Source organism: Octodon degus, unplaced genomic scaffold, assembly GCF_000260255.1.
Source record: "Octodon degus isolate 3935 unplaced genomic scaffold, OctDeg1.0 scaffold00101, whole genome shotgun sequence".
NCBI classification, from domain to species: Eukaryota; Metazoa; Chordata; class Mammalia; order Rodentia; family Octodontidae; genus Octodon; species Octodon degus.
In genome coordinates, this window is record NW_004524677.1 from 4,295,099 (window position 1) to 4,322,377 (window position 27,279).

Consider the following 27,279-nt stretch of genomic DNA (forward strand, 5'->3'; position numbering starts at 1 on the left):
CACTCCACACACCTTCCAGTCAGAGCAGCAGTGCATACCACTTCCTATCTACACCACTGAAGTATTCTCCTCACCAGTGCAACTGTTCCCCTCTTCCCCCTCTGTTCACTCCTCAAGGTCCCACGTTAAGTGTCACTACCTTCTATGACAAACTCCATCCGTAAGGGAGCCTCCATAGTCAAAAGCACACAAGCTGTCCCACAGGACTAGTGCGGAAGAGCAGTCTACACTGAGAAAGCCTCATCGCCAGGCTAAAATGGGAGGCTCTGTGAAGGACCTAGGCTTTAAATACCCTCTGGGCCTTACCACTCTTTCTCTCAGCCCTCCCTGTATGAGTCATCAATCTGTTTCTCAGTATCCCCTTGGCTGTTTTCAAAAGCAACAGTATTTCTCATTAAGAAAACAAACAAAAGCCAAAACACCTATTCCCCAGAGCCCAGTTCTCATGGATTCAGTCATCCAGCTGTTATTTCTCTGCTCTCCTCTCAGCAAATCTTCTCTAAACAAGTTTCGTTTGCTGCTCATATTGTACCCACCATCCCATCTCCCACTGACTCCCGTGCCAGCTGGGGTTTTGCCCACCTCTCTGGCAACTGATGGATGCACCTCCACAGCACGTGACACACCCACTCATTCTCCCTACCTTCCTGCTTCGGCTTCTGTGCCTTACTACCATCACTTCGTTTCTTCCTGGATTCTCTTCTTCCATTTCATTTTCTGGTGCTTTCTTTTCTATCCACACTCAAGACCCCTTCTCATGCTCTCTCTTCAGGGGTTGTAAACATAATCTTACAACCTTAGTGCTCCTGTTGTTGTCAGAGTTTACAAGGAAAAGGATTTAATACAGGACACATAACTCAGAGGGATTATTTTATAATAGTTACCCCAAAAGCCAAATGCAAGAGTGCAGGAGATCTGTCCAAACAGTGAAGACCCAAAGAATCTGACGGCCGGATCCCACAGAAATGTCCTGCATGAGTCCACGGAAAGCCTTGAGTTCATAATGATGTCTCAAGCCAGTCGGTATCAAAGATCTGCTCTGGGAAGGCCCAAAGAAGCTAGAAAGTCTGCACCAGAGGGGTAACGGATCTGTGCCAGCGGGCTGAGGGATCTGCACTGGAGTGAAGAAGTGCTGCACAAGGTAAGGACCGGAGCTCCTCCAAAGAGAACTGTAGCTGTCCTCAGTGACACTGAGGTCCTGAATTCTTCAATGATGAGAACAGCTGAGTTCATATCAGGAAAATCAGGACAAGCTTCTCCACAAGAACCAACAGCACTACCTTCCTCTCCAGTTCTCCTTTTATGCTGCTGGAGATAATGCTCAGGTAGGCATCCCACACCCAGCACCATGCTGATACAGTTCAGCTGGGTATAACAAGTTAATCACTAGCTATCAATCCACTACAGCTCCTTATAGCACAGTTTCTCTTTAGGCCAGACCTCTCGTGTGAGCTTCACAGTAGGCCTCAGCGGCATTTCAGTTTCCAAAAGTGCACCCTGAATGGCCCTTCACAAAGTCATCCTTGCCCTTATCTTTTTTTTTTCACTTACTTGTTTATTTATTTGGTACAGGGTCTCACTCTGCAGCTCAGACTCGTAATGATCCTCCTGTTTTAGCCTCCCCAGCACTGGTATTATAGATGTGTGCCACCATGCCCGGTATCGATGGCCTGTTCCACATGAGGCTAGTATGGCATGTGGAACCGGGGATCGAACCCGGGTCCTTGTGCTTGCCAGGTAGGCACTTAGATTGCTGAGCTATGTCCCCAATCTCCCTTACCCTTGTCTTTAAACTGCACTGCACACCACCACCTAGCTCTTCAAACTTCCTGGAGTATTCTTTCTTCCTGTCTCTTGATTCTCCATACCTGCTACAAATCTGCTTATTTCTACAAACCATCTTGAACCTACCCATCTCTCCATCACCACTGCCACCAGTGCTGCCAAATGGGTCACCTTCCATCTAAACTATAGAAAGCATCTCCCAATGGCTTCCATGCTTCTTTCTCACCCTTCTGAAATCCATTTCCCACAAGCATTCATTACTGTGCTTATTTGTTTACATATAAGCTGGTCTTTCTAAGTTTGGTTTGGCAGAAACAAGGTGTTTCTCAGAACCTAGGGTTGAGTCAGCATGTGGTACCAGTTCAAAAGTGAAACTTCACTCAAGAACAGATGCTGGCGTGCTGGTATAATCCCAAGCAATATTTTCCATCCCATAGTAGGTTCCTGATAAGTTCTAAATTTCTGTCTAAATGTAACTACTCCATAGTTGGGGTTGTCTGGATGGTCCATTAAACTCAGGAAAGCTTGGTGCACTGAGCTCTGCTCACCAAATCTCATATGTGGGAGCCACTACATTTTTTTTTTAACGGAACTCTGAATTACTCACTTGCTTTTAAAAAGGAAACCATCTCTCACAATTTAGAATTCTAATTTGGAAGAGTGATAAAAGCATGAATTTTAGTCTCTTCTATAGAAGACTACACTACATAAATGCCTGAGAGGAATCATTTAGTACCCTGCAGTGTTAAAAGAGAGTTCGCTAGCCTGGCTTCAAATACAAAATCAAACATTAACAAAAGACACTCTACCCAGTGAAGACAAAATACCTTTTAAACAAATTAAGTTAGATTGCTTCAAGTGCATGAAAGCCTGGAGTCAGCTTTGCTTCTGTGTGCTCGGTCCCACGGAGGGAGGGCCTGCGTTCACACCTCATGAGACACTGCCCAGCTCAATTTCTGTCTTCTAGAAGCCAAGACTTCTAACAACAAAAACACTATACCACTGAGCACAGTGAGAGAGTGCAGTTACACACTTTTTTCTAAAACACATTCACACAACGGAAATATAACATCAAGACAGAAAACTGTTTCTGGGAACAGCAGGGGCTGAGGCTTTGGTAGGAAGGTCTGTCAAGCCATGTCATTCTGGTTCCTGAATGTGTTCCAAAACTACAACTCAGCAAAAAAGAAAGGGGGTGGGGTTACCAGAAATTAAACTCAGGACTTTGCATTAGTCAGGCAGGCACTGAGCTGCTGAGCTTTATCTCTAGCCTTTTTTCTTTCTTTCTTTTTTTGAAGTTCTGTGGATGGAAGCTCACCCATGCCAGTTAAGTCCTCTACCTGAGCTCCATCCCAAGCCAAATGTTACTGAACATATTTCACTAAGCATATTTGTCCCAATGAGTGGTGATGCCAACAAAGCAATCCTGTCCTATTTACTCCTGTTAATAAAAGCATTTATTGAGCATGGCCTTTTTGCCAGGCCCAGTGCTGCCCTATCTACACTATCACATTTGCTGCCTACAATACGGCTTTCAGAACATCCTGAGGCATTCAAACTAAGCATTTCCAAAATCAAATTTCAAACTTTCTTGCCCAAAGCCATACCTCTCATTCAGTTACCTCAACTCTACCTGGTGACTCTGATGACCTCCTTTACTTTTTGGCTTCTCCTTTTCTCTTTCCACACACAATTATTTGGGGGCTTCTTTTATAAGTGGGGAAAGTGAGGGTCAGAGAAATAGAATAATCTGCCCAGGTTTCTACTGTTGGAAATCACAGGACAAAACTCCAACCTATGTCTAGGACCTCAGAGTTCTTGGCACTGTGACACACTGTGACATACGCTGCAATCCTGCATCATTAAGCAGGTGTCTGTGAGTCACAATAACTCTAGGAAGCAGCAGACTTCCTGCTTAAAGAAAGTGCTTCTGGAGTCAGACACACCGGGGCTCAAATCCTAGCTTGGGAGCTGCTATGTGCCTCAAGCAAATAAGCCAGCGCACCTGAGCCTCAGCTTCCTCACCTGGACAACAGGTAGGATACCACCTGTTTCTTAGGAAAGCTGTAATGTTTGGGAAGATAAATCAGTGAACTGACAAGCACCTATTCATGTTCCAACTGCCAGGTATTACAACCCCTGGAACTGAGTACGTTGACTTCTGCCTACACTCAACTCAACACACTGCTTGGAAGAGGACCTCAACATGGTAAATGCTGTTCATGAGGAGGTAATGACCTAGCCGAGTGGATCCATATTCATTAGCAAATCTTCTGGAATCAAGGCAAACTGCAGTTCAGAATAATTCACACTTTACTCCCAAAGTACTGTGTCCAGAGCTTCTCAATGCCCCTCTAGAGTGACCTTAGCTCCCACCAGGTGTGGGTTCCAGGGCTGACCTGTGGTCCAGTGGTGGTGGGAAGAGGAGTAAGTGAAGGAGGCAGGCTGTTAAATGCTAACCCTCAGCTCTTCCAGCCCTGCAGAACAACCAAAGCCACTTGGCGGTTGTGCTGAAGCAAAGCTGCTGGATTTGTGTTTAAAAGGAACAAAAAAGTGTCACAACAAATGAGATTTAATGAGCACTCTCAGCTGTCACTGACTCATGAGTTCCTGCCACGATGGTTTATCTCTTGGCAAGGACCCAGATGGGACTATTTCTCAGCTAACAGGTGGCTTGTTTATTATTCCACAGGGTATGCAAGAATCATAGTGATTCTCAATAAGAATGGAAAAATAAAAACTTTCAAAACAATAATCAATGCTTAGTGCATTAATGGATAACCGTCCAACCTGTCTGTATTTCATTTATGCTCTGTACATAAAAAAATGGCATGACTAATAAATGGAAAATGGAGAATTCTTTCTCTAACAGTCTCATTTCTGTGAACTAACCTTTACATCACTCATACTCATGTGGCTCTGTTTTCAGTCTTTAAAGAGAAAAACAGCGAATAAGCAAGTACTGTCTTCACATTCAACTTGCAGCAGGGCTTTGATGTGATAATTCGTTGCTTGTAAGACGTTCTACGTGACAAATGTGGCACTACCAATTCAGAAGTCCCTTGGTAACATGCAAATACACGATGTGAAATGACAAGGATGTTCTTAGGACCATGAGCTGATGGAAAGATGACCACCTTCATCAGAGGACTCATGGGCATGCACAGCAGCCTGTATGGTGCATTTCAGGAAACCTATGACTAAATTCAGAACCTATGCTGCAAAGATAACAGAATTTTTTTAAAAGGTCAGGAGAACACAAAATACAGACAGATGATGGGGGAGATTAGCCTTTAGGGGCTTAAGGGAGGACAAAAGAGCCCTCAGCGGGCACAGACGAGGCAGAGCCATGGAGACACTGACCTTGGCCAAGCTTATGATTCTGCATACAATCTACAAATGCCTAAAAGGTTTACTCTGCTTGGTTCCCAAGGGTATGAAAACTTCTTTCTTTGGTTTTCAGTTTCCTACTTTATATCTACTGAATTTAAATCTTGGCTTATAGCCCCTATGATTTGGCTTCAGCTGAATATGGATGAAAATTCTATTTTTAATTATCACTTTAACTGTACAAATGTATGAGGGTATGTATGATAACTTGATACATGTTAATAGCCAAAGCAGCACACTTCATATTTCATGGATGAAAATTCTACAAAAGGAAGAAAAGGAAGATTTCCCCAAAGCAGCAGCTAGCTATCTGTTAGAGAGAACTCACAAACTAAGAACTGCTTCTGAAGAACACTGACTTCTTTCTGAGAAAGATTAAAGTGTTCAAACCTATTATTTTGAGTGTGCTTTGAATCCCTAAAGTTTTGAGGTAAGAAGCTGGAGGAAGCATCTATCCCTGTGACTCATATTCTTGGGCTCAGTAGCTCTGCATTGTTGTTACTGTTTATATTTGGTCTGGGACTCAGAAAGGCTGCCAAGAAAAATTTTAAAAGTGGAAAAAAAAAGCAAGCAGGAGTGGAAAGGGATGAAAATAGATGTAAATGACTTCAACATAAATGATGCTAGAGAGTGAAGCTCAGGAGCAAAGAAACCCTGAAGGAGGAAGGAAGAAGGTAGCACAGGAGGCTACCTCAGTTTCTACCTGCCATGTTGGCCTGGCTGGTCCCCAGGGCTTGAAGTATCAGCTGCAGCTCCTTGATGACTGCGGCTGCCTCTTCTCCACAGCACAAGTCGGGCTCCAGGACCACTTCCAAGAGGCCAACTCCTACCAGAAAGAGGAACAGTCAGCCTGACTGGGGCTTACAGTGTCACTGGCAGGTAAAATCCTGCATTATTGAAGGACTCTCAAACTGGGTCTAATCATTTCTCTTATTCCCTGCACTTTTTCATTCTTAACTTTAGTTTGCTTTTTTAATGTTTGCTTAAGGATATGCAGGTGTTGGGTTTGTGATTTGTGGCTCAGTCTAACCTGAAAGGTGAATCACTGATCAGCCCAGTAGTGATCATAGTTTAAGCCACACACTTATCAGCTCTCTCAATACTAACATATTTTGATCTCCTCCTGTTAAGACTCCAGTGTCTGCTTTTAGTTGGTTTGGGAAAACTCTAGAAAGGAAGAGAGAGGCCTATAATCCAAGGACTGAGGAGTTAGAAGGAGAAGCTATGAAAATAATCAACACCTACCCGCCCTGTTCAAATCAATGAGTGTCTGGGACCTCAGGTCGTCATGGAGGCTTTTGCCGCTATCTTGCTCCAACTGGATCTGCCTGATTCTCACTGTCTTGGTGGCCATGCGACTCTGCTTATTTCCCATGAAGACTCCGTATGTCAAGCTCCCATTAGCAGCTATCGGGAGCCTCTGCTGGGTGATCTGGTACCCTGCCTGCACATAAGCAAATAAGAATTACAGTCATGAGTCCATAACCGGAAGTTTGGTTCCAGTGTATGATTCCTTTCAGTGTCACACAACGAAAGGCTTACTTGGAACAAACACAAGAGAACAACAACACAAGGAGAAAGACTAGTCTATGTACTGCTGACATAATTCAAAGACACTGCTTCCCATCGCCCCCTTACCCTCCACAAGTCCTTCACCCCCAGTAACAAAGCAATTACAACATGAATCCCATCTTCCTTACAAAAGTGCCATTTTTAAGAATAACAATAATCTCACTGTCAGGAGCCCCTAAGAAGAATTTACTGTTTTCATTTAGCTCATTAGCCTGCCCTCTGCATCTCATTACTGGGCTCCTGACGGAGTCTCCTTATTAGGAAACACTGGCTAAGCACTTTGCCCAACCCCTCTCAACACTGCAACAGCAGCCGCCCATGTTCCCACGTTGAGAAGCCAGTTTGATTCTGCTCTTTCCGCCAATCGGTTGTGTTAGCTGCCCTTGCTGACCCAACTTCCCTTGCTACTACAGCCAGAAAGAGCTGTGATGCTCACACTTAGCACTTCCAAGCTGGTGGCTGTGTACCTCCTCCCATATGCAAAGAAGAACTGCTTTCACACGCACACACACATCAGCAAACATGAAGTAAACAGCAGGCCAAGGCAGACCTGGAGAAGCACAGAGGACAAAGGCTAAATCACCAAGGCACCTGCTTAGGGCCTCAACACACTTCCCAGTATGTTACACTTGGGTGTGAGCCCACAAAGCCAGGAGAAGCGGGACAAGCACACAAGGGCCATGGCCTCACCCAGAGCCACACACTGACCCAGAAGTCTTCACATCAGCATGTCACCCCACGTGTGTGGGCTCCAGTCTGGATTTCTCACCACTCAGCAAAGCAGCAGTTTTTCAAGTAAACTATATCAGAAATACCAGTAAGCTGGTCCAAGCAGGGTGCTCACTGCCACCTCAAAGATTTCTGATCCTTTAGGTCTGGGGTGACGCCTGAGAACTATACTTCTGACAAGACCCCAGTGATGCAGACAGCAGTGCCGCGGGGCTACATTCTACACCAAGAAAATGAGGCCATTTTCTACGCTGAGAGAGGAAGTTTCAATTTGCAAAATGATGAAGTATGATCGAAATATATGGTGGATGTTTTCAAATGTGTTACATTAAGATACCATGCTATAAATTCCCCTCAAAATATTCCCTGTCACTTCAAACACACCCATCCCATCATACGTACCATTTTTTAGTACTGGACATCTTCTTTTGTGAGTGTCCTTATGGAATATGGTCAAAATATGGTGAATGTGGTTAAGTGTCATCCAACCAAAAAACAGGCTCATAAAAACATCATGATGTGTCCTCTTCTACCTTATTCACTGTGTCTGGTACTGTGTGACTTCCAGCTCTTTCTCAGTCAAATGACTGTGAAAGGTGAATGTTTTGAATGGGTTCAGGACGGGAAGGCAGTCACAACAGAGCAACTAAAGATACTCATAAATGACACCTTCCTCAACTGCTTCAGAAAGTGGCAAGAACCATGGGAGAAGGGCGTTTGAAGGAAAGGCTAATATTTTGAGAAGGATTAATAGTACTGTATCTTTTGCTGAAATGTGTTTTTAAATTTAAACATGGACTGTATTTTTCAGTCACATCTTATAAACTCTGGATGGGGTTGCCAGATAAAATGCGGGGTACCCAATACACTGTTAAATTTAAATTTCAGATAAGCAAACACACTTTCTTAGTGTAAGGATATCCATGTAATATTTGGTAACACCAATTGCAGATTACCTAAGTTACATGTATCAGAAAGAACAGAAGGCTGTAAATAATTAAAATACCTTATTTTTGTCATATTGGTAATGTTTTCACCTGAACCAAACTGGTTACCACTCTTAAAAGATAAAAGAAATGGGAACTGAGGATGTGGAACAATGGTAGAGCACCTGCCTGCCATGCACAAGGCCCTGGGTGGATCTGCAGCCCTGGAAAATTAACAAAAGAGATGAAGAAAAGCAGTTTAATTCTTTCCCACCTACAGAGCTGACAGGTGAGTCGCTGGAGGGGGAAAGGAGCTATAGTTGCAGAATTAGGGTCCTACTTGTTTTTATTTGTCCTAGTCCTTACCCACAAAAAATCAGGTCCCCTCAATCTTTAGTTCAAGGAACATGAAGCGAGGTGACAGTATCAATAGTGTTTTTCTAAATCTAAAGGAGAGTCCTGCTCACTGTAAGAGGCTCAGATTAGATGACACATTATTTTGGACAACCCATTCAACATCTCAGTTTTGTTCCAGCTCAATATTATGAAAAACTCTCTCTCATTCACAGCAGCACCTCTTAAAGGAAGTTTCTGGTTTTAAGAAAAAATGCAGGCAAATATTGAGCCTCCTGCTCCGCCAATTACTGCTGTTCGTGCCTGCTTCAGGTTCATGTTTCTGCTTACTACTGTCCACTTACTTGCTCCATGGGAGACGACAGAAATGTCTAGCTGTTGTATAGAGACCTTCTACTTTAACGAGAGACACTCTCACACTGTCTACAGAGCGACAGTGGGCAGTAACTGTCATCAGCCACAGACAGGCCCAGCCTTTGTACTAACAGACAATTAGCACCAGACTCCCTGACTGCACCCAGCCTAACAACACTGGTTTCCTGGGGTCCCCGTACAATTAGGAGAGAGCCACCAGAAGCATGAGACTAACCAAGGAGACAGCAATCAAGACAATTGCATGCAATCTGGTGAACAGCAGGGGGCACCTGCCTTCATGGGGCTGGGCAGGGCTTCCTGCTGAGATGGGCAGAGAAGGACAGAAACAGCGGAGGGTCTTCCTCTTGAGTCCCAATACTATTATGGACTAATGGACTCTTAAAATATTTTGCTGAGTTCACACACCTGTAATATTCAAATGATGGAACTAAACAAAAAAGGGAATACTGATGAATGTCCACTTTGTATCTGTGTATTCAAAATGATTAAGATAGATATATAGTTACATTCTCTTAATGAATAGAGGGATTTGTTCTAATAGTGTTTGTAAATAGGATAGATCATGTCCGCATCTTGTACAGCAAATAACCACTAGGAAGAGAGTATGCACTGTGTTAACTATTGAAACTGTCCTACCAATTTGATTTGAAACTCTCATTGCTATTTGTCTCTCAATAAAATTAAAAAAAAAAAGTAGAAGTGCTCCATAAAAAAATAAATAAAAATAAATAAATCAGAAAAAGGCTAAACTATCTGTCGATGACATAACTACATATAGAAAATCCTAAAGATTCCACTAAAACAGTTTTGAATTCAGATAAATGAATTCAGTACAGTTGAAATTATTATTTTTTGTAACACACAAAAATCAGTAGCTTTTCTATATACTAACAATGACTTTTCCAAAATAGAAATCAAGAAAATAATTCATTTACAATAGTTACCCAAATAAAAGCTTTTGTGGTACTTTGTGGAAAAAAAAAAAAAAAAAAAAAAAAAGAAGAAAAGAAAGAAAGAAAGAAAGAAAGAAAACAGCGGAGGTGCGGCCCTCTCCCTCCCTTCCTCTGGCCGCCCGCAGGCAGGGTTGTCCCAGCTCTGAAGACTTCGAGGGGCTATCACAGAGCATACTTACAGGGAGGTCTGAATAGAAGTAGTGTTTTCTGTCAAACAAGGACTTCTTATTTATGTGGCAGTTCAGTGCCAGGCCTGTCATCACGGCAGCTTCCACACACCTCCTGTTGAGCACCTACAGAAATGCCACACACAAGCTCCTTTTAGGACTGAGGGCTGAACAACCAATTCTCCCATGCCAAGAGCCTCCCCATCATCCAGAGAGCCCTGTGGCAGACACTAGCCATTTCTCTGCACAGGCAGCTCCAGTTCACCGCTGTTTGTTTGTGAAATCAGGAAAGCAATATAAAAAGGAATGTACATGTGGCAGGGGGTCCTGCTGGGTACTTCATAAGCTGCTGTGCTGGGGACCCTTTGCCCCAGTAGCTGGCATCGAAGTTAGAAGAGTCCTAGAAAGGCTTCCTTGGAGCAGTAAGTACAAATCACATATCTATGCTTACTCCCGTGCATGCAGAACCAGGAGCAGAGGTAGCACGTGTGGAAGGAACTCCTGAGATGGGGATCCCACTGGCAGCTCCTCAAGCCACTAGGGATGCACAAAGGTCAGGCACAGGTGGCACCTGTAAGGTGGACAGTGGCGGTATCACTAACAAAACACAACTGAATTTCTCAGAACAGCAGGGCCATGGCCATTTCTGCAAGACCTGGGGACATGGCCCTGTCACCTCCGCTCTCAGACTGGGGCTGTGACTGGCTGTCAAGGTCACATTCCTGGCCTACTGGTGTGTGGTGCTCCTGGTGCCCCAGGGTCCCCTCTGGTCTACACTGGACCAACAGATGGTTAGGAAATGTTCCAGCCCCAGGGGACACTAGCAGTTCCTGGTACCTCTGTGAGTCTGGAACTAGCTAACCATGGGCAGCTAGCGTGTGGGGGTGGGGTGGTGGAAAGAGAGGAGGTGGAGGAGGAGGTGGAGGAAGAAGAGGATGAGGAAGAGGAGGAGGAGTGTTAGTTCCCTCATGACTGTGTGGGGGAATTCACAAGTAGATACAGTAGAGCAGAGCATGTCTAAAACACCCATCTCCTGCAAGGACTCAGTACATATTTCTTCCCACTCTACTTTGAGGCGATTTGTGAGGATGTTGTGCTGATGGGTAAAATCTGTTTCTATATTTCTGGAATATTTCTGGAATATTTATGATGTTCTTCACCATGTTTAACACTCATATCTAATATCACACATATGACCTATATAGTAGTGTTTTTATCTACTCCTTACACAGATAAGGCTTTCCAGGGAAGCACATTTCACATTCAGCTTTCTACCAACACTATGAAGAAGTTAGTATTATTTCAATATTTCAGAAAAAGAAAAACTAAGACCCAGAGAAATCCAGAGACTTGCCAGGGGTGGCAAGTGATAAAAACTACTTCTGACAGCCTCGCCAGGAGACGGGCAAAGTCCTGGGCTTCAGGGCTGGGATGATGCGAACTGACTGATGAGAGACAGAGTAAACTGTACACCAAAATGTACAGTCTCTAGTGCAGCACATAACCCCTCAAGAGACAGGCACACAAATCTACCCTGGTGACATTACCACCCTTCTTCCCTTTCAGAACCCAGGTTTCAAACAGCCATCAGTGGGTTCTATTCTGAGTTCTTTACTCTGAGCTTAATAATCTGGTCAGCTCTACAGCAAAAACAGTTTTCAAAAAAAGCTGTGCTCTTGTTATTGCCATTTTCACTGGCTAATGATTACCGTGTCACAGAACAGTTACTGCAGTACCAAGGAGCTGGTGGGGAATCCTGCCAAGTCTAAGCCTGGTGACTGGGGTCACAGCACCCAGAGCACAGGAGTGGCATCCTGGCCCTGAGCTGTGCCCTCCTGGGGCTGGGCTGTGGCGCGGGCAAGTCTGCTCCAATTCTGCTTTCTCACTCCCACTGCTTTTCTAACCACAGCTTGCACTCTCATTTTGGCTCTGTTTTCAGGCCTGCATAATATACTGCCTATGCCTGGCATCTGGGGGGCATCCGGAGCTGTGGGCGATCACAGAGTCTTGCGGGGTCTAGGTACACAGGCACTCAATAAACCATCAGTGTCCAAAGAATAAGAATGCAGTAAAATACACAAACATTAGCACAATGCTGAATATACTTTAATCTTTTTCTGATGATTTAGAAGGCTTGAAGTACCTCAGGGTCAAAATTATAAGCATCAATCACCACCCCAGTACAGTTGCACAGAGGGGCCAGTAAACAGAGAGCACCAGTTAAAAGAATGCCAAGCAAAGAGAATTTATTATGATCTGCGTCAAGCTGCTTCTGACAGATGGAGGTCCAGGTCAGCATGATTTGAGGAGAGGAAGCAGAGCTGGGAAATTCAACGCAGCCATCTTTGCTCCACAGCATTGCCTGAATGTCTATGATGTCAAACATTACAGATCTAGGGAGAAAGAGGCCCCTGCCCCTGCCCTCAGGACTCTGCAGTGGTGATACAAACTCACCACCATTTCTGACACACTTTTCAATCTTCCACATTAGGGTGATCCTGCTAAAAATGGATCTTGCAGCGTTTTGATGCCTAAAGTATTTCTGTGGCCCCCAAAGGGTCCAAGAGAGAGGCCAAGCTCGCCCACGCTCTATGCCTCTGCCTCTCCTATATCGTCAACCTCATCCCTATTATGTCCCTCTGCCCACCATAGTCCAGGTCTCCTGTACAGACCCACAGACCTGACCTTTCCCTTCTGGATCTGAGACGTTACCAACTCTCTGCAGCCTCCGCTCCTCTCCTTCCTGTGCAGCCCTTGTGACCTTCCACACACCTCTGTTTGTGCTTTCATCACTGTGGCCTGAAGTGCTCACATGTATCTCCATACAATTACAAACCTCATAAGGATGGGGCTGGTTGTTTATCCTCAAATCCCGCAGCTTATGCAGAATCTCAAAAAGTGTGCTGCTCAATTCATGTGTGCTGAACTCAAATGCAGAGGAAAGTGATGCATATTCATGGAAGGTTTCAGAGGCAGAAGTGATCCTTTAAAGGGTGCCTTGCTACTTGTTTCTGGAAGTTCTCTAAGGAACAACTGTGTGTTATGTATGTGAAGTGCAATGTGACCAAGGGTACCCTGACAACTCAAAACACTAACTCTCCCTGAAGAGAGCCTGTGTGTATCAGTTTTCTCTGTAATTAATCTAAGTGCCTGTAAAGGACCACAGGGTTCTCTGTAACAGTTCTCACGTGCAGGAGACCAAGACCCTTGGTTCTCACACACATCTTTTCAACTGGCCTTTTAGAGCCTCCCTTTGGCCTCAGGTATTATCCACAGCAGTGTCTTCTGCACTTTGGCATGTGTCAGGAGGATGCTCTGCACAGTGCATGCAGCTAGTGTTTCGTCTCCCTGCCAAATGGGGTAGAAACTGCTAGGATTTTTATCTTATGGATAATGGAGGGAAGCACAAGGTTAAGATCGGTCAATGTGACAAACTTTATTCTTAAGGAAGTCAGACCCCTCACTCTATTCTGAATCACACTCTATTTTGATAATCTTCACAGAATAAAGTGTGTTACTTTTAGTTCTTAAGACTAATAATACCACAAAGCCAAAACTCCAGTACAGCACCTCACATTCTACTTGAAATAAGGCAGCTGCTGTCTGTAAGGTGCTACTTCTTGCCACATTCCATCTCCATGGGTCTGTTTCCAGACACTAGGATTCTAGAGGGTAGGTACTGTGTGCCTTATAACTTTGTTAAAAGCTCTCTGGCTTGTGGAGGGTAGGGGGTGAACCCATAGGATGCTCTGACAGGATTCCTCACCCAGTACTCACAAAATGGTTTATCTTCTAGGAAGTTATTTTATTTCATCAGAAGATGGAAAGCTGTGCCAGATAGCAGTGGGAGGTGAGAAAAATAGATGGTGGGTGGAGGGTCAACAATTTTCAGGACTGGCAGAGAGAAACTGGGCAGATTGTGGCCTTGAACAGGGTACCAGGGTGGTGACAGTTAGTGGGAGTAGTAAATGGTTTTCAAAAGGAATCATGTATGTGGCTTGCTTGTAAAACATGAGCAGAGCTGAAGCCATAATTTGTTTGAAAATACATCCAGTGGATAAGGCAGTATAAACAATCCATAAACATGCATGAGACCTCCAAGCAGACAGGGTGATTCCAATTTAGGAAAATCTTCCAGCTTTGAGATTCATTTAACTCAAACAAATACGTGCTGACCTCGAGTACAGCAGACCATCATTGAATGAGCCCCAAACCCATCCAAGTAATTCTTCAAATTCCACACATTCTGCTCCTTGATGCACTTTGATTTTCCCCTTCTTCCCATACCCTCTGGGATCAGTCAGACCTCCAATCAAATACCACTCCTTCAACCAGAGGCCTCTTCTGCCCCCGGTGTCTCCTCTGAGACACTGGTCTGACGGTCTTAAGGGATCAACCTGCTTATGTACTTCCTCTGCCCAAATTCCTACTTCCCTATTCTCAGTCACTGACTGGATGCAGCCAAATGCTCAGGGGAAGCTTCTTACCTTTGGTGATCCAGCTGCTACCTTGCTGGCTTCCTTTTCCTCCACCAGCCCTAACTCCACACTGTCATGCAGCCAAGCGTTAAATGAGCTTTTGCACAAATGGTGGGGCTGATGGTAATGCATTTGTTCATGCAGGATCTGGGCAGATGGCAAGACATTTAGATGTCACCCTCTTAGGGAGTGCTTTCCCGCCACCACCCTAACGAGGTGTTCCTTCCTCTCAGCTCCCAGGGCACTCTCTCCACACCAGCCTCAGCTCCCTGAGGGCACATGGGTCATTCTGCTTTATTTGTCTTTGCTGTCCCATCTAAATAGACCAGCAAGCTGATTACCCATTACCTGAGATAACAGAGTAACTTAACATTTCTTTTATCAATGCCCAAAAGACTACAAGTTATGAAAGTAAAACTTTTATAAAATGTAGTGATCATGAAATGGAAAACACTTTGAGTACATTCTCAGGAGGTTCTCAACAGCTTGAACCTACTGTCATCACAGGGCTGGAGGATCAAGGGTGAAGCAGTGTATGGGGAATGCTAGGACGGGGGCCACCACAGCATGCTTGACACACAGCAGACCTGTCTCCCAAAAGCTGGGCCACAGGAGACCTGCTACCACAGAGATGTGAGTGGAGACAGACATGGGAGAAATGCCCCATAGGATCCTATACCTGTACTCTTTCATCAGAGCCTCCTGTTGGGCCAACCCAGGCAGAAGCCAGCTGAGCCAGGCACAAGGACCTGCACCAGGAGACCCAGATCTGAGAAAACTGGGCTGCAACTACCTAGCATATATGGACATGTCCTTTGAAAAATAAAGAACTAATCCTGAAATGCACTCTCATGTCTGCCTAAGCAATACAAAACTGTAAATTCTGCAGACTCCTTCATACACTGGCAATTAAGAACTCCAAAATGCTACTAATGTTTAAGGAACATTTGTGATTAATTTGAACTGAGCTCTAAATCTACATTAAACACTAGGAAAAGATTTGCTGGGAAAATTAACAGAATATAAGTGCCTTTTTAGGCAAGCACAGGGACTGGGCTTTGATCCCTGACACCACATGCTGTGCCAGCCCCACCCCCGGGCATGTTGAGCCAGCCACCAAGACCCAGCCATGGTGGCACACACCTGTAATCCTAGCGCTGAGGAGGCTGAAATCTGCAGGCTCACTAAAAGTCTGAGCTGTGTAGTGAGACCTATAACAACCAAATAATTTTTTAAAAAAAGAAAATTAATAGAACAGAGATTATATATAAGCTACATGAATTTAAAAAAATTCTCTAGGATTTGAGCATTTTGTATGGAATATTCTCATTCTCTCATTCTCTCTCTCTCGCTCGCTTGCTCTCTCTGAGTCAGGGACTAAATATGTAGTTCAGGCTGGCCTTGAACTCAAGAGTGATCCTCCTGCCCCAGCCTTCTGAGTGTTGGGCTTGTAGGTGTGTGCCACCATGCTGGGCCTGAAATTCTACTAATTACAAATAAACCTACGGAAGCCAGCCTCTGGGATCTATCCTCGGAAACATCTTGAGATGTGGTTCCAAAGAGTAAAACTGTATGTCTTTCACAACAGTCTGCAGTTCACACTACTTCTCTGCACCCTACCCCACTTTGTTCTGGACTAGTGAGTCCACAATGCTCGATGGCACCCCAAACCCAGTGGCTACCAGAGCATCCTCACAAAGTTCAACTGACATGGCAGGGCTGATGTCCTGCATGAAAATCCAGTTGACAATTCCTCTAGGTTATTAAAACAAAGACTATAAGGTGATGTTTTCCAAAAACCCCACAGGGCAATTATTCTGTCAAATTTGTGCTATAAAGTTATGACAAATCTGAAAATTAGGACATACCACATAAATGTCTTAATTTATGGAAAGTAATTAAAATTTATTAAGTCAAAATAAAGCAGTAAAGTGGGCTTTTATCTTACAGTTAATCATAAATTAGTTTCAAAGTATAAACTCCCCCTCATTCACATGCAAAGCAAGTTGTCACATGATAAATTTTCATTACCACAGAGAAAGGTCCCCATTCTCTCATCACAACCCCTTCCCACCGACTCCTTTTATTTTCACCCAAAACAAATGGAAAACTTCTTGTGCTGTAAGAATGAAGCCTGCAGAAACCAGGCAGTTAAGATATATTTTTTTTTAAAAGTGGAATTTCATCAGCAAAATTACTATCCTCACTGAATAAATTTACTGAGGGGCCAGAATGGGATTAAAAACTCCTAGTTTCACATACATATTAAACATACATGTGAATAAATTAACATGAATATGCATATTCCTTTATGTCCCCACTCAGGCACTCCCTTGGAAAAGCAGCAGGTGAGTGCTCTATCTCCACCATCGTTTAAGTCCAAGCACTCATCTCCAAGGCACATTTCCTGGTCAAACAAGAGAGGCAGGAGGCACGGTCGGCAGTTCCCCGTCCTTCAGCTCCGCATGCTCGCCTCTATTTCCAGCCCACCTGTGCCAATGCCACTCCAGGGTCAGAATCAAGGGAAAGAGTATGTCCTACCTAGGGGTACATCCTCCTGCCTCGGCCCACCTGGAAAGCTCAGGCGGCTACTGCAAGTGCCTATACCACATACAGCTGGAGAAGGGCAGCCTATCCAAGTCTGGCTCTGCACTGGAGCCAATGTCTAACTTTCCATGCACTACTGGGCCATGCCAGTCTTTTGGCATGTGTCAGTCCTGGGCCCAGTTTGACCTGAGTAGGGAGTTCTTACAGGACACTATACTCGACCTCTATGGATTTTACTTTGAGGTTGGAAGTCAGTGGCCCAACTACTATTGCACTGATTCCTCGACAGGAAGATTAGAGAGCATCTGGGTGTGCAGGTTGACTGGTCTGTTCCTCTTTCCCACTACAGTCCCAGTAGTTATTAATCTGGCATTACTCAGTGGCGATTAAGCTGATCTTGGAAGAAACTTTCACAATTGACAAATGGGGGCAAAACAAAGGCAGTAAGACCTAAAATGAGATCTCACGCTTGACATTTAGTAGCTGCAAACCCTTGTGAAAATGACTTCGCTCTTTTAGGCTTTGGTTTCCTTAACTGCTAAGGAAGACCAGTTATTTTACAGATTATCCTGCCTGTAGATTAAAGTAGCTCCACCTTGGTAGACATTTAGTAATACTAGTTTCAGAATGAAACTGTTAGTAATGCAAGCGCTCACCCCAGTTAAATTGCCAACATATAAACTTTTTTAGGAGGCAAGGGAATCTAATGAGAAAAGGTCTAAACAGTTCCACAGATGCTTTAGTCTGGATTTACAATCCAAGGTACGGCACAACAGATGCTAAAATTATGTAGTATGTCAACATAATATTTCCTCTTTAAATGATAACCAACACCTTTTGTGATAATTACTGTGCTATCTCCAGTGGAACAGAGACCATATTTCTTAATGTGTCAGGAAGCTCATATTGCTTCATCTTCTCTATTTAATAGTGAAACAAAATTTTCCTGGGTAATGCTCATCTATGTCTCTCCGGAAAGAGCACTCATTCTCAGGTGAAAGAAACAAGCTTCTATCAAGCTCAACAATTATAAACCAGCTAACTGACCCAACTGCTACCCTCGCCTCGCTGCAGCCCACCATATCTGTGATTTCCTATCTTCTAAGGAAGTAGTTACTGCTGAAATGTTGAGTTAACAAAGAAGACATATATCAAGATAACAAGGGAATGAAGTTTTAAAAAGCCACCATCCTCAACAACAAAATTATTCATTAAAAATAAAACCTTGGGGGCTGGGGAGATAGCAGTCTAAGTGCATGCCTGGCAAGCAAAACGACTTAAGTTTCATCCCCAGTACCGCATGCCATGCCGGCCCTGAAACCCTGGGTGTGCCATGCCAACCCCGAAGCCAGGTGTAGTGGTGCATGCCTATAATCCTAACCCTGGGGAGGCTGAGCCAGGAGGATCACTATGAGTCATAGCTGCATAGCAAGTCCCTGTACCAAATACATAAATAAATAAAAGATTAAATAAAAAGAATAAAACCTTGGAATGAGGCCAAGATGTTTAATGAATAAACATTTCCTTCTATTTCAACATCAAGTATTTATATTTTTCTTGTTCAAAACATTTAAAAGTAACTAAATATTTAAAAAGGCTCCTTCCTTTTAAACTGCCCCATACTGAAACAAAGTTGGTCTTTTTTTTTCTCAACTGTTGTAAAATTCATTGATGAGACTCTATATCTGGAAGACTATGGGAATGACAAACTATTTTCTAAGAAACATTAATTTCACAACTAAGATGCCCTAATGATCCCGAATGAGATCTTTCTTCTGTATGAAAAGATTAGTATTAAATTAAAAGATCTGCCTATTGCTGAGAAAGGAAACAAGTGACCTAAACCAACCAAGCCCTAAAAAGGAATTATATGTAGTGCTTACTATGGGCATGGATATGGTGGGACCAGCTGAAACAAGGCCTATGGCTACCAAAGCAAGTTCCTAGAACAGGTCATTCTACCCAAACTACACCTGCTTTGTTCATCAACCTTGAGAGTTTATCAAGATACACATCTTTTCTAAGAAAGAATACATTATCTTTAATTTTACATATGAAATAGAAATAAAATATATTCTAATTTTTATTTTTTTAATCATATTCTGTAGGGACTTAAAGTTCAGCATATCAATACTTAATGAAAAATACCTGTTCCATGTTATGCCTAAGATGTTTGATATTCAGACAGATAGTGAAGTTAAGCTTAACAACCTAGGTTGTATGGTAATAACAATAAGCTTGTCTTCTGGATGGTTAACAACCTAAGTTTGCAGACCAAATTAGAGAAAATGAGGGCTGCAAGGAAAGCCAACATTTTGGCCCTAGCCTTCCAAGGTCAGTTAAGACTCAGGACATATGAGAACTTGTACTGTTACATCATGTAACCTGGTAGTGTCCCAAATTTTCTGATCAAGGAGATTATGGGGCCAAAGAGGAAAGTGATCGATGATGTAGAGTGTGCCTAAGGAGAGTCACATGGAGAGAAAACATTCTCTCAAGCTTTCAGAGAGCACATTGGCCAAGCAACGGTCGTGACTCATCCACATGGCTGACACTGACAAAGGTTCTACAATCTGAGGTACAGGATCTCAGGATAAATCCTGAGGGGATTTCACTGACCTTATCAGACCCAAAAGCTACAACTCTTGTTGCATAGGTCCTGCTTTACCTTGGTTTTAACCATCCAGCAGAAAAGTATAAAAACGAAATATAAGAAGTAAAGCCATGCTGTTATGTAGGGGACTCAGGTCAACAATTTCTGACATTGCCAGTCAAGCGGAAGACCCAATACTATTATGGGCTACTGGACTCTTTTAGAATATTTTGCTGAGTTTACACACCCATAATATTCAAATAACGAAACTTAACAAAAAAAGGGTATATCGGTGAATGTCCATTTTGTATCTGTGTATTCAAAGTGGTTAGGCTAGATATATAGTTACATTCTCTTAATGAATAGAGGGATTTGTTCTAATGGTGTTTGTAAATAGAATATCATGTCTGGATCTTGTACAGCAATTAAGCACTAGGAAGAATGTATACAATGTGTTAATTATTGAAACTGTCCTACCAATCTGATTTGAAACTGTCTCATTGCTATTTGTTTCTCGATAAAATTATGAGAAAAAAAAGAAAAAGAAATAGAAATATACTGTTTTGTTAGGGACTTCCTGCCATGAAATCATGGTACTTAAAAGGGAAAGCAAACGGAGAAAAAAACAAGGCCAAATTTCCATAGGGCAAAATTGTCGTGTGCATCAACAACAGATAACAAGATAAAACATCTGGCCTGGATATCTAAAAACTATCAGTATCATTAAGAAAGAAAAAATGAAAAAGAAAAGGCAAAAAAGGCAGGGCGAAGGATGGGTAGTACTGTAGCTTGTGTCTATAGGTCATAGGCCATAGCTGAGGTTTTTCAGAGGTGGCTGGATCTCAAGTGTATGATGCTGTGATTGATTTATGATGCAGTGCTAGGATCAAGGGCAGCAGGATTCAGATGTGAATCCTGCCCTAAGTAGCCTGGTAACACACACAAAAAAAAAGGGATAGAAAGAGATGTGGCTGCCCCTTTTTTGCTTTGCTACCTTCTGCCCACCATAAACTGTTTCTCCCCTGCGATGCCTGCCTACATCCACCCTGCCTCGGAGCCAGCCGATCATGGACTGAAGCCTCTACAAACTGTGAGCTGAATAAAGCTTTCCTCCTTTAACTAGGAATGTCTGATAATTTTGTCTCAGCAAGGAGAGAAAAGTAAGACAAGGAAGAAAGGAGAGGGAAAGAGAAAAAGGCAAGAAACAAAACATGAGATTATAGGGATATGACAACTAAAATACAAGGTGTTACCTTTGATTGGATACTGAATTGGAGAGACAAATGTGGAAACTTACATAGAATAGTATACCAATGTCAACATTCCTGAGTGTGCCTATTATACAGGGATCCATATGAAAGTGTTTTTGCTCTTAGGAGATAAACACTGAAACATTCAGAGATAAAAAGGCCATAATGTCTATAAGTTACTCTCAATGGCTCATCCAAAAGAAGGACACTTAAAAATCTAGGTGCTAGATCAATAGTCACTGTACTGTTTGTTCTACGCTTAATAAGCTTGCATTATTTCTAAATAAAAAATGCCAATGAAGAGAGAAGGAATAGTTCATCCTCCCACCTGTAAAGATGGTGAGACCTGAGATCTTTCCACACAGAAGTAAAGGAATATATTAACTACAAAGAGGGGAAACAGCCCAGAGGAGTAGGTGCCATTTAAATTGACTCTGACTCATAATCCACTCAGGTACTGAGAGCTTCCATTCACTGCTGCTAAAAATCACTGCAGAAAAGAAAACATTCTATATGGTAATTAAATCAATCAATCAATCAATCAATCAATCAATCAATCAGTGTACCCAACCACTTAGCTATCTTTGCCTATGTTAAAAGTACAATGAACTCATAGGACACACTAAGGCCTCTGTGTAGGTGATGAAGTATGGTGCAAGACTCTTAGTAACATGTAAAAAAGATCTGTACGTAGAGAATTCTGTAATAAAGTATCCATATTAAAGCCCACATTCAAACATTGTATAATCATGTCTTTTCTAGGTGACAAAACCTTTAACTTTCCCCCAAACTGTATGACTCATTTTTCTAGTAATGCTTTCCATTCCTTTGCCTCACTATGTAGATTTCTCAATTTGTGCTTCTCTAAAAGAATCTATGAATGAAAACATCACAGTGACTGTTCCACTGTTGTGAATATAGATACCACTTAGGTTATTTCAGGAGACTTACTTGTTTACCACCTTGCCTCCCTGCCCATCCAACTGGCCACTGGCCACAATGGAGGTATCTGTATTTGCATTTTAATGACGTAAATGAGTGTTATAACAATACCAAATAAGATTTACATGCCACTTCCAAGTTTATAAAGTGTTTTCATGTTATACAAGTTCTCAGCAGAGATGTAAAACACAGAAGAGGATAAGCAACAAGGTATGAGTAAATAAGCCAGCTAGCTGACTATGGTAAGTAAACAAACGTGATGAGTGACTATTTGGATCTTAAAGGGCTATAAAGGAAAAACTCCCTGGTTCTATTTTGCTGGAGATGAATAATTAGCAAACACTGCAGAAAGAAATGCAGTCTGGTGCTTTATGCTAAGAATGGGAACCCAGGTGAGTCTGACTTCTATTTTTAGCTGAGACCCTGACCTCCCTGTGTCCTTGGGTAAATCAGTCAGGCCCTCAGTTTCTTTGCCTATCAATTGAGGATGGAGCCCCTCATCTTGTCCACTAGGTGGCCTGCCCCCTAGCAAATATCACTGAAAATTCAAAACACTATTGATGACCACAAATTCCTACCTATCTGTGTCTCCTGTGAGGAAGCCAGAGCTTGACATGCAGTGCATGGCATGCACTCTTAATTGGCTCTACTTCTTGCTTTTATACTTGTGAAAGAAGATTCATGCATCAAAATCTGGAAAAGAATTATGGAGGGTTCCTGGGGACATTAATGCATTTTGATTCATACTTAATGTACCTGTACCAGCTGCAATCTTTACTGCAACAATGTACCCAGAAATGGAAGGCTGAGAAGCACTTGGCTCACTCGCAAGAACCCTGTGCCATGAGGAACAGAATGCCCTTCTGAAGAGCCCAGCCTCGCTGCCCATCTCTGCCAGAACCACCAAGCCTACACTTGTCTCTGGAATGCCAACGGCAAAGTGATTTCTGAACTTTGCCAAGATCTGAAAAAAGAATGAAGAGAAAAAATTACCCAAGATGCTATAGTAAAGAAGATGGCCAGTTCTTCATCTGTTTCTTAAATACCAAATATGAAGCAGAGAAGATGTAAATACGGGCCACTAAGCAAGGCCCATCCCACAGGCCTTCACTGGTCAGAGCACAAGTATAGACTCATGGTGTGGACAAAGAATTCCACAGAATGCACACAACAAGGTGTCTCACATGTCCTTCCAGACATGACCCAGGTATTAAAACTGGTTGCATGTTTTCTCTTTTTGAAAATCCAGGTGACCTCCACTTCCATAGCTGCATGACCTTAGGTGGCAGAACTCTGCTGCACCATTTTCTCTCATCTCCCCAAAGGGGCTGACATTTCTGACAAGGAACTCAGGAAAGGGAACTGAACACACATGGGTCAGCCACCTCAGCCAAGCATTTCTATTACAGGATTCTCATTGAAATCATCAGAACAAAGCCTGTAGGAGTCCTTTTTCATCAGCAGTCCCAGAGGTGGAATAGTCTGGTCTGTTCTGGTCATGTGGTAAGTTTTGTACAGAACCAAGTTTTTTTTCACAAACGGAAGGCCTTCACAAATTGGAGCTGAGGTCAACTTAGGCAAAAAGTATTATATAGAAACCATTTGGCTACATATCCAATTGAATTTGCCAATCAAGCTTTATTATCAGTAATAAAATTGATGTGCTCATCCCCACCTGTCTGCCTTCTATTTGGATTTGTCAGTTGGTTCTGATTCAAGATGGAAGGAAGTATTATTTTTATTGGATTCTAAAACTGGACCATATTTCCCTGGAAATTCTTTTCTTGTAGCCATAAACCCTGCCTAGAAAACCCCAAAGCATCACAATGAAGCCGTGAAGCAGAACAACCCAAGAGGGCAGCTCCATGCCCAGGTATACCATTCTGGGGAGGGACAAGCTTTTCCAGGTCTGCTGCAGTTTTTTAAGTTCTGGAACTGTCTGTGGAAGAAAAATGAATGGTACCCAGCTGCATGATTTTAGCCTGCATTTTATTATAGGCTTCTAGTATAAATCACCACAACAAAGCCTGTATGAGCTACCCAAATGTTGGAAACAAAAATAGTGTCACAGAACACCGTGAAGTGTTTTTTGTTTTTCAAAAAAACTGCTACATATTTATATCAACAAAAGTCCCCTAAGCTTTTGTTCTCCTAGGCATCTTTGATAGTATGTTTATATTGTATTTTCTATCTACTGACACCTCCTTGTGTAACATTACAGATTTATTTTTTCAGGGATATGTAAGGCTCACTTTGAAAATTAAGAGATCTAGATATAGATATGGCACTATCCCTTCTAACAAGAGCTTATTATTTTTTGTGCCCAATTTCTCAGCCAAGCACATATTTTTAAGTGAAAAAGAAAATAATCTGAACTGTGGAAATGGGAAAAGTCCCTTCCTAAATACAGCACTGTAGGTTTCTTGCTCAGAAATAGACCTGGAAAGATGAGCAGACTGCCTGGAGCTGTTTCACTATCAAAACAAACAAATGAAAAAAGTCATACAATTCCCAGAAATTGTGAGTCTGAGGGTGTTCTGTCAGCCAGGAGATTTACCTGGAGACAAGGTCAGATGAGGCCCCTCAGGTTTCCCAGAGCTGGGGAAAGTGAACTCCCAGCATCCTCAGTAATTCCTCCCACTAGCTCCAGCAACTCCTCTCAAGGTTGTGGTGTTGCCTTTTGTTATTCCTTGGGTGAAAGTATATGACAACATCATTCCCAGAGATTAGGGGAATGGTGTGTTAAGGATGAAACTTTTTCTAAATGGTCACTGTTATAGGTTGGGTATAAAGTGTTTTCCAAAGGCCTAGCTGTTAAAGGTCCTCAACGTGGTCTTACTGAGAATGGCAGAATCATTAAGAGGTAGGGTCTAGGGGAATGTTTTAGGTCCCTGGGATGTGCTTCTCCCTGGCTGCCCTGAGGTGAATGGGCTTCCCCTGCTACGTGTTCCTGCCAGGATGCTCTGCCTTGCCATTGGCCCAAAGCAAGGTCAAGTGGACCAAAATCTCTGAAACTGTGAGCCAAAAGTAATCCTTTCCTCTTTTCAGGTTAATTTTTTCAGATACTTTTTTATACTACTATAAAGCTGGCCAACATACCCTCCTTTAAACACAATATGTGAGAATGCATATCCTTGCACATGAAGAGATCATGGCAAAAGCAAAGACAAGATGAGTAGGCAGGACACAGATCTCTGCTTTGGCTGATGTGAAGAACCATAATACATACAAAACCACAAAGAACTGCCTCAGTTAAAAGGGAGCAAAAGGCAAGGGAGCCACATGAAAATGAGAAGATGCCTTTCTTGCTCCATTCTGAGTCCCTGAGTGACCCATTCTCATGGCTTTGGCTATAGCTCCAGTTCTCTGGTAAATCCTCTGTGCTGCTGTGCAAGACCAAAAGAAGTAGAAAATAAGGAAGAAAGGGTTTCTAGAGTCAAATATAATGACAGAAGCTTTTTAAAAAAAGGTGACTGGCAGTGGCTGTAAGTGCAAGTGGTTATATGATAAAATCTAAAAAGAACAGCCTATCTCTCGCCACTTATATGGGATCAGATAGCTTTACACACCTCAATATTCCTACAAGGGATCATTATATTACAATATTGGGCAAAAATTTATGTTGCTGATAACCTTGAACAATCACAAAAAATTACTTTTTGCTCAATCTATTCTATTTGAAAGCAGGAAACTGTGAAATACATTTAAGAGAGTTCTATGTCAAAGTTAAAAAAAAATCAAAAGGATAATACATGCTTGGAAAATTCTTTTGTATGGACTCCTAATCTATGACTATGTAAGTGTACAGAAGAAATAAGTATTATGGCTGTTACATGCACATTCTAAGTAAGGTACTGTCAAGTCATCCAAGAAAGATCCATGAATGTTTTTTAGAAACTTAAACACAGAAATCCAAACCACAGCATACATAAGGGATAGTCAATTAACTTGGGGGAAAAAAAAACCAAAAACATGTATTGGCAGAAAACAGAAGCACAGGATTACACAGCACAGACGGCACGTGGGGAAGGCTGCATGTAAAGCTGCCAGAGGGAGGGGAGTTAACACAAAGAGGGAGACCTGTAAGAATCAAATGAAAGATTATCTGCTTTTTACTTCTTTGTAAGATAGAATGTTTTTCCATGTCTTATACTCTGAATAATTACTTTAAAGATAAAAATATACAGGCATTAACTATTGTTATTCTCCTATTTTTGTATTGGCCTATAAAATTTTAACTTTTCATTAAAAAACATCCACTAAGGGTGTGTGTGTACATGGCAGAAAAAGAACCAAAAGTTTCTCCCATGAAGGGAGCTGAGGACCTGCTGCCTGCTGAAGGCTAAAGTCCATCTTTGCCTGGAGCCATCCAAGTTTACGGCTGGACATCCAACTAACAATGTGAAAAGCAAGGCTGGGCCACAGGAAGAGTACTGAACTCAAGATCCTGCACTTAGCAGGCAAGCGCTTATTCTACTGAGCTATATCCCCAGCCCTAGAAAGGAAACCCTCCCATGCGTGACAATAGCTCTGAGCCTCACCTCTTTTGTACGCACAGAGAGATGTGGCAGGCACGCCTCCCACCAGGGGTTGGAAGGACACTAAAAGCAACTCGAGACAGAGAGAGACAGGCAAGAAGAAAGTCTGAGAACAAAGTGTAATTATAAGTTCTGCAGATTACATTAAAGTAAATCACTGGAATGGAAAAAATATTTAATAGAAAACTGTCACATTTTGTATTGTTAGTCAAATAACTAAATATTGTCTAAGTGTGAATGAACACTGAATTAAACACAGATCTGATTATAAACGTATGCATTTAAGTACCCTCCTTAATGATATTTGCTTGACTTTGTTCTAAGTTTTAAGTTAAAAACAACTTCGTAATTATGTTTGGAATTAAGGGTTAGGAACGCATGCCAGCCAGAAGCCCTCTAGAATAGTCAAATATTTCTAAAACTTACTAGGTCCTTCAAAACAAGTCAGCCGTAAGGCCTACATACTCACAGGGTGAGAAAAGTACAGATTACCTAGCTTTAAATAAGTCTGTTTGTAAGAAATTTTCAAAAATAAATTCATCCTAAATCCCTTTTAAAAGTACTCACATCATCATCTCTTCAGGGAGGCGAAATCATTCTGGGGCAATCTACTTGGGTTTAAGAATGAATCTCCAACACAAAGCACAGTGTCTGCACTGCTAGCTGCCAGGAGGCAGGCG

General features: G+C 42.5%; 1 protein-coding gene across 4 annotated transcripts in view; it reads right to left on the reverse strand.

Annotated features, from left to right (window-relative positions):
• The window catches only part of Gatb (glutamyl-tRNA amidotransferase subunit B), an 84,878-nt gene that overhangs the window by 45,005 nt on the left and 12,594 nt on the right, over window positions 1-27,279 (reverse strand). For 3 of the 4 annotated variants that reach the window (XM_004638720.2, XM_023723684.1, XM_023723686.1), the window contains 3 exons: window positions 10,264-10,377; window positions 6,421-6,619; window positions 5,879-6,001 (listed from right to left, as the gene is read on the reverse strand). In XM_004638720.2, the coding sequence (XP_004638777.1) occupies window positions 5,879-6,001; window positions 6,421-6,619; window positions 10,264-10,377 (436 nt within the window). Of the gene's footprint in view, window positions 1-5,878; window positions 6,002-6,420; window positions 6,620-10,263; window positions 10,378-13,023; window positions 13,159-27,279 lie in introns of those variants that run through there. The other variant, XM_023723685.1, reaches the window with a different exon arrangement.